Raw genomic sequence first — 8601 nt, forward strand, 5'->3', positions numbered from 1 at the left:
TAATCGTGCGTCCCACTCACTGTGAATCCAGCCAGATAGATTCAGGCAATTCAGATAGCTTGTTCAAGACCTTGTGCTGTTGGGTTTTGACTGTCATCCAATGATGAAGTTTCTAGAACCTCTCTGGGCCCTTGTATTGGTTTGGCCACCCTCATGGTAAATTGTTTTTGTGAGATTTTTACCCAGAATTTCACATGTTGCTGCTTGTCTTCTGCCTCTCGTCACATCTCTGTGCGCCCCTGAGAAGGGGCTACTCCTGCCGGTCTGTGTCAGGCACGCAGTGCTGCACCCCCAGACGAGGGGGAGTGAGCTCTTGCCACACAGTGACACAGCTGAGAGCAGCATTTAAATCTGCAGAGGTAGAGTGATGACTGTTGGTCTCATAGATCTCCTCTGTTCTGTTGGCAGACAATGATGAACCACTCTTAAGTGGTTCTGGAGATGTTTCCAAAGAGTGTGCAGAAAAAATTCTCGAGACGTGGGGAGAGCTGCTGTCCAAATGGTAAGTGGCAGTATCACATGCTGAATGCTCGTGTTCTGTTTGCTCCTTCTGCTTGGACTTTTTGTTGCTGTTTCCAGAAGCCAGTTGAGATGAGATCAGTATGGATTTAGTCCTCTCTCATCCCCACAAACCCCCTTATTCTGTGGCTTTGTGTTTTCAGATTTCTTCAGAGGATATTGTGAGTATTTTAATTGTTGAGTGCATGCTTGAATAGAAATTTACTTGTGCTGTTTCTTTAAGTGTTTCTCTATTCAAATCAGCATTTTACTTTTCTGTGAGTTTCACTGGGATTTTGTTAAAGAAAAACTTAACAAAGTATAAAGAAAACATAGCTCTTCCTTTATTTTGCATAGATCACTTCCATTCCTCTTTGTAATTCTGATTTAGTTCGCAGCCAATTTTTCCTGCAGCTGTCATATCTTAGTAACTGTAGCTTAAGAATATGGGAGATCTGTACTTGGATAGTGGAGATGCTTTTCCTCCCCTATCTAAAGGAAGATGGTTCCAGAGCCTGCCAAGAAGGAAGTATACGAGCTCTTCTGGTTTTTTTCGTAGAAAATGCCAATTTACAAGAAGAGTGTTTTTTGACAGTCAAGTTGCTAATGCGACACCTGTCCTCCTTTCAGGAAGGCTCCTTTATTCATCTTGAAGTAGCCTGAGCAGTTCTAAGAAAGCGATGGTGCTTATTGCAAAATTCAGTTGTTTATTTGTTTGGGGGTTGGTTTTTTGGTTGTTTTTTTCTGTGAAGTGGAATGACAGGCACCACATCAGCTTGAGCTCAAATATGCTGCATTTTGACTCTGGCTTTAGTTGTTACCTTGTGTTTCTTAACGTTGCTGAGGAGCAGGGCAGGTGGTGTCCAGCAAACCAAGGTCTGAACAGAATATTGGATCTAAGGAGTAGGACAGCAGAGATTAGTCTGAAGTCGTGCATTTTGGATGAGGAAAAGTATTGATGTGACCACTTAGCCAGGATTCTTTTTAAGATTACAACAATTGAGCATTTCTTATTTTCTGCAGTTACTTGGTACTTGTTTGAATAAGTACTTTTACTTCCAGTTTGGTTTTGAACTAATATATGGCGCTAATTTGGTAGTAAGAAGGGGAAGGCTGTGGTGAAATGATATATGATCCCTTTTCCCTCCCTCTCTTAGACTTACAGAAACATCTTTAACAGATGAACTCTATGCATCTGCTGCTGTGAGAAAGTTCCTTTCAACTTGAATTTTTTTGTGTAATTCTTCCAAGGGCTCAAAGATAATTAAGCCACCTGACTCCCATTGAAAATGTTTTGGCAGCTCTAAGAGGATGTGAAGTGCTTCTGTGCTAATGCTGGCAACAACTTTAATATGTGTTAAAGGGCTTTCCTTCTTAACTAAAAATGAGTATTTGGAAGTAATGATCCTTGAGCTTTTAACATAAGAGGATTGAAAATCATAAAAAAAATCAGAGTTCAGGTATTTTCGTGCTAGTTTTTAAAATTCTGTCATTAGATTTGTATAGTAATTAAAAATGCATTGGTATGTTGTGATTTCGAAATAATATTTGGCTCATATTTTGTAATTGCTGAGTCACACAATTTTCTCATTTTGAAAGAGTTTGGAAGAACCTACTAGTGTGGGGCTTATAGTCTGCAGCTTTACAGTTCATGTAGACTATTCATTGGAATTACTGTTGTACTTGTTCTGATCTGAGGTCAGAAGCAGTTTCGTAGGCCTTTACAAAGAATTTGGGTATTTGGGATATAACAAGTATTTTATATAAATTTTAAAATTAATTATATATTATAAAAATACAATAAATGCTCTCTAAATATATGATCTTTAAGTCTATAGATATGAATGTACATTGGTATAAATGTAATGATTATATAAATATTATAGTTGATTCTGTTTAGAGAAAACGAAGTGGAGGAGGACATTATGGTACCAGGTTCTGTGCAATATACAGTGATTTAAATATCTGCATCGTTAGTCTCTAGATTGCTGTGTTGGAACACAGTAGACTGGAGAAAGGCAACAAGGGGTCATAGTCTGTATAAAATTACCATCCATATATCTATTATGACTGTTAAAAAACCTTATTAAGTACCAGCTTATTATTAAGAAGATAATGTAGTTGATACAAGTTCAGTTTTTTGCCTGGCTTTGTCTATCAGTCCTTGTAATAATTTTACCTAGAAGGTATTTTTTTCATAACTGCAGAGAATTTGAATTTTCTTTAAGGCCTCTGTCTTTTGGGGATTTTATGTATAAGCAACGAATCGACTGTTCAGCTTAACTTTCTGTAACTGCATAGATTATATGTATGTTTAGTTTTTACAACTTAGTGCTGTAATTTATGTGCTATCACCAGTCTCACTTGAAAAAGATGTTTGGATGGGACTAGCTTGTACAGTGGAACCTGCTTGGACATAGTTAGATAACCATGTGCAGTTTTATTTTAATTTTTTTTACTAGTTCTGTTTGCCTGTCTTCTCTCCCTCTCTCACCTAGAAGGTTACCTGCCTGCTTGGGTGTAGGAAGTCTAGAGAGCAGTATATGCCTCTGCAGATTAATTCTTGTTTTGGTGCAGTTTGAGCTCGGAATCTTACCCAGTGTGGTATCTGTCCTCCAGTTATAGTTTCTGCTGGAGCGTTTTGGTTTGTTGAGTGTTTTATGTATTTATATTATGTTTAAATGGAATGGAAATTAAGGAAATAGATTGGAAAATACTTCTCCAAATCTGGCTGGTTTTGTTTTGGTTTTTTTTTTTCCATAACTTGAATTTTAGTTGATGCTGGCAACATATGGACTGTCTTGGAATTCTTGCCATTTGTCATGTTTGATGTTACACATCAGTTGCTCATGTACTTCTTTATTTGTATTTGGATAACAGTAACAATGCCTTCCCCTGCACCCAGGCATCTGAATTTGAGCGTGAGGCCGAAGACATTGTCAGCGTTGGTGAGGAGTGGTGTCCCCGAGGCCCTCAGAGGCGAAGTGTGGCAGTTGCTGGCAGGGTGTCACAACAACGATCACCTGGTGGAGAAGTACCGAATTCTCATCACCAAGGTAGAATGCTTTCTGTCATCTTCCCCCCCCCCCCCCCAATATCTTAAAGAATGGATATACAGAGACTTCTGAGTGTGTACCCTCATGTTAAAGGTTCATGAGTGAATGTAGTGTATCAGCTGGCGAGAGTAATTCAGTCCTCCCCCCGACAAAGAACGCTCTCAGCAGAGCTATTTGTGGCATTATCTGCTTGGAGTGCTTTCTTTTTAACAGTCCTACTTCTGTTTCACTGGGATGAGTTCTGAGTTAGTTTGTCAGAAGCGGGTATTCTATTAATTGCTTTCATAATTGACAGAGATTTAGGGAGCTGATTTCCTTTGCTTGTTTAGAGCAAAATTCAGCTTTCATTCAGGAAAGCCAATGTCTTAATATTTATGTTAAAAATCCAACATTAGCTGAAATTGCAGCCTTTTTTTCATAGAAAAATCCATTTTGGACATTCTTGCGCTAGACAGCAGTTTTTTAATTTCTCATCTTGAATGCTGACCTCAGTAACGTAGGAAAAGAAAACAAAATTCTATATATAGACATCACTCAGTATTTCTCTAAGTTCTAGAGTAACAAATGGGTCACAAAATGAAATGTCGCTTCCTTATCTAGAAAACCGATGTGTTAATTTGGATTTTACCACTATCTGTACAGATATGTCGTATTTTACGGCTTTAATCAAACTTGCAAGTGTAGAAGATCACTAATAGAAATCAATGATGCAACTTAAGTACAAATATAACAGAAATTAATTATTCACCAGTTTAAAGCAAAACTGAATCAGCCTTTGTATATCTATGTTCTGATGGCATGGATTAGCAAGGAGCAATTAAAGACCTTATTCTGAGGGCAGGAGAGCCCCTGAAGTTAAGCTTTTGGTTTCTCCTGAAATCATGCAGGAAGGATCCTATGTGATCTGAATGAAGCTTTTGGTTTCTCCTGAAATCATGCAGGAAGGATCCTATGTGATCTGAATGAATCACATTAGATTAGCTAAAAATGTTCTGCCATAAGTACTTTCACATACTTACTGAATATAGAAGAAACTTGATCTGAGTTCCTTAATATTAGTACATGCATTGTAGAGCTATAACTTGGATTTTATGGTGAATAAATCATACAAATAATGTGGAGGTTGAGTGCTCTGGCAAGGAGAGTATCACAGTTATTCTGTTGTGTTATTTTAATTGCTTTGTGAGTAGTTGACAGCGTCGGTTGTTTCTCTGTTTCAGTGTTTTGGTATCAGAATGGAAAAGATGATCTCTTTGTGGCACAGTTGGTGGCACTTACTGCTGCTGTCTTCGTAAGCTAGAAAGGAATAGTGTAACATTTCACTTAAATCTGTGAAACTTCCGCTCATTTACATTTGGCAGAGACAAAGGAAGTAACCTGGATCTAATGTGTTGGAAGCATCTCTGGAGTTCAAGTGAAAGGCAGAGTAGACTGATCCCGCACTGCGTTCTGCAGCAAGAGGACTGGCTATACCTGCAGAGGTCACTCAGCCTGGAAACCAATTAAGAAATTAAACAATGAAAGAAAATGAGTACTCCATGTCCATTTTCAGGCTCCGCTGTAGTCATATAAGATCTGTAGTATACTACCAGCATGCTACAATAACCAGCTCAAGCAAATGAAAGTGAGGTCTCCTTTAATGTGGAAGTGCCTTATTAGACCGTTAGCAGTGGTCTAATAAGGCTGTTTGCCTTATTGTGACTGAAGTATGAAAATGGCTGTGACTGTTCCTGTACCGTGGGCAAAGGCTGGTGTATTGAGGGCAAAAGTGGTTCACGGTGGAACTGTGATTTCTTCAATCTGCAGGCAATGGAAGAAGTGTAAGGTTTCAGAAAAGGTTATCAGTGGCTGTGTGGAAGTACCAAAGATGAAAATAGGCAAAGAATGCAAAGATTGTTTGGGAGGCTGATGAGAACATGAATTCAAGATCCAGGAAGATAACGTTTTCAGATCCATTGTATATGGGATATGCTAACAGTGTAATAATGCTGGACTGCACTCAGACCTTAATTTTTTATTTTCATATTATTCAATCTGTTTTTAGATTATTTGATAACTTCAGAGTTCTAATGTGACAAATTTGTACTGCTCTTAAAATAGCAGCTCAGTTACAGTCAGTATGCTGTAGTGCAGGAGTGTGGGGGAAAAAGGGGTTAATTCTGTGAAGGTAGGGGTCCTTCATAATATGTTTCTTTGCCATCCTTGTAATGCTTCACCACATTTTGCAAGTCACTAATACAAATTTTTCTGTGGCAAGCATGCACTTATTTACTTATTTACGTTACCACGCATTGCAATGGTTTATCTGAGAATAACTGCTGTGGCACAGTGCAGAAGCGCAAGGCATTGGTGTAAAACCTTTGCTTTTCAGTGCGAGTGGGAGATGCGATAAGCCTGTTTGAGTACTCCTAATCCAGTGCCCCTTCCCTCTTCATGCTGACCTCTATTCCTGTAGCTGCATCTGATTTCTGTCAAGTTTTGCATGACCCCATGCAGCAGCACAGTCCCAAATTAATAAGGATCTGTGTTGACAGCTGCTTCAAAAGCTTCTGGCCTCTTCCAGGGATTCCCCCCCCCTTCCCTTGTGCACAGGGTGCTGGATGCAGGCGCCCCAGTAGTTTGTCTAGTGTTTGCTTTCCTGTGAGGTTCTGGCTTCTGATGCTTAGTGAATCTGTGGGTTTTTGCTTTCTTTTGCGAGTTAAGTGGTACAAGGATAGTTTTTTGTTTACTGTTGATATGTGGCTACTGAATGAGTGAAAAGGATATGTCTTCTGTTGTGTTCTACCAGTGAAGGCTGGGTCTAGGTCTCTTCTTGAATCGGACTTGTACATTAAAAATGGCGTTGAAACTGCACCTCGAGGTGTGCTTGTTGCATTCCAGTAATTGTGACAGTATTTATTAATTATTTGCACCTTATTTCTTCGATAAACACTAGCTGGATTTTTGTAGTCTGTGCTTTTGTTATTGCGGTAGTGCCTAAGTTTCACCATTGTGGTGCTTCCACAAATTACTTTTGAGAATTTGCGCACCATCTGTGTGCAGTAATAAAGCTTTTAGCGACTCCAGATTGCCGTGCCTTGTGGTGGGGAGTGTGGCTGAAAGCCAGCCCAGTGAATTAAGGTCATGTCCCTACTGGGGACAGAAAGCAAACTGTAGGTAAAACTATCTGGACAATCCTTTTGAGAGGCATCTGTTCCTGGTAGGACTTTGGCAATCACGGCTACGACTGTTAATCTTTGGGCTTGCAGCCACTGAAAGGTAGGAAAAGAGACATGGGCACTCACTCTGGGTGTTAATGGACACTGCAGGAAATCTGCTTCACATTTTTGACAGTTGTAGGTGGATGGAAAGTATTAAGTGAGCCACATAGGTTAAAAAAAAACCACCCCACCCCCCCAAAAAAAATCAAAAACCTCATACAAAGCAAAATAGACAGTAGCCACTTTTCAGGCAAGGTTTTTAAAAAGGATTAATACAACTACTGTATCTCTTAGATCAGTGGTGATCTCTCGGTGGAGAAGTACTCAGTAATACCAAAATTTTAAGAACCTGACATTTACAATATTTAGGAGAAAAGAAAAGCTTTTGGATATAGGTCTGTGTGGGAGGAAATAATGTTGAAAGGAAAAAACCCATGAACTGTTGTGCCAGATAAATACGCTATATTAAGAAAATTACGACGTGAGAGGGACATCTTGTGGCACAAATAAAGTTTAAAAAAACCCAGTGGCAGGAGGAGTATCCTGGAATGTTACCCTGGGGTCACCATTTCTGGTAAAATTCTAAGGCCTGATAAGAGATTAAGTTGTTCCAGTTTTTCTTACAGCAGGACTCTTGCTACCCACTTTCTCATCTTCCTGCTTTTTTGTCTCCATGAGCAGAGGATTACAGTACATAGAAGTTCTACCAAATATACTCACCTGTCTTGGTGCAAATGATAATAGTTTTTAATGAAGAAATAGATGAAAATGTCACTACCATTATTTGACTGAATGTGTTGCTTCTTCGGTGGCATAAAATGTAACAGTGCTTTAGCTGTGGGTGGTTAACTTACTTTCCACTTGTATCACATTTCCATATGTTCATATAAATTAAGAAGAATATTTAATTTTTGGGAGTAGAAAGGGCCATGATTGTGTATGATGAACTGAAATTAAACCTGACATACATCTGTGAATCACTGTATAAAAAGTATGACATAGCATAGACATGCTATCAGTGTGCCCGAACATCTAGATCCCTGGTTTGATTAGTTTTGATCACGTGATGATACAAGTTTAATTATCTTTTACAAGCATTTTCCCAAGAGTTCTTGTTGTAACTTTGAATGACTTCTTGAATACCTTTTAATAGTCATGGGTGAGGTTGTATTGTATCACTGTGTAGAGTAGGAGACGTCTCTGCGACACAGAAATATTTTCCTTCTCTCGCAGACCTGGGCTACCCGAAGCACACATGTGCACACGTTCTCCTGTTTCTTAGAGGTGGTTCTCCTGGGCAGGCTGGCTGTGCTCTAACCAGCCAGCTGGGGTGGCTGGCAGGTGTATCTTGGCCCTGGTACCTTCCAGTTGCAATTTACACCTTTTGTTGGCCGCTTCAACTTGGTGCAGGGGTGCTTGAGAGAATTAACTTTGCAATATTGCTGGTTAGGGCTTGGGTGTTTTAAGCAAGCGGGAGTAAGTTTGCCTGAACTTTGAACAGAGTTATTACTCAGATTTGGAGAAACAATAGGATGTCAGTTAAAGATAAAAACCATCTCTGTTCTACAGAAATATTGGTCAGCTATGGGAGTTTAAGCTTGTACTTCTAATAGAAATCTAAACATTGAGGAGTTTTTGATTTGGTGATGCATCTTCTGTTGTGAAATTTCAGTGACCAGATGTTGTTTTGGTCAGTCTCAGGATTTCCAGCGCTACCTTGTTTTTATATATCTGAGATATATTTAAAGTTCCATGTATGTTGTTTTCTTAAGGATGTTATAATGTATCTATTCATGCCTAAGGATCCAGAAATACTATTTGAATCAATTGGTATGTAAATAATTCTC

The 8601-nt window shown here is 39.1% G+C and overlaps 1 protein-coding gene across 2 annotated transcripts in view; it reads left to right on the top strand.

Annotated features, from left to right (window-relative positions):
• The window catches only part of RABGAP1 (RAB GTPase activating protein 1), a 74319-nt gene that overhangs the window by 27710 nt on the left and 38008 nt on the right, over window positions 1-8601 (top strand). For both annotated transcript variants that reach the window (XM_037400411.1, XM_037400412.1), the window contains 2 exons: window positions 409-502; window positions 3404-3554. In XM_037400411.1, coding sequence (XP_037256308.1) covers window positions 409-502; window positions 3404-3554 — 245 coding nt within the window. The remainder of the gene's footprint in view (window positions 1-408; window positions 503-3403; window positions 3555-8601) is intronic.

The sequence above is a fragment of the Falco rusticolus genome, chromosome 9 (genome assembly GCF_015220075.1).
Source record: "Falco rusticolus isolate bFalRus1 chromosome 9, bFalRus1.pri, whole genome shotgun sequence".
NCBI classification, from domain to species: domain Eukaryota; kingdom Metazoa; phylum Chordata; class Aves; order Falconiformes; family Falconidae; genus Falco; species Falco rusticolus.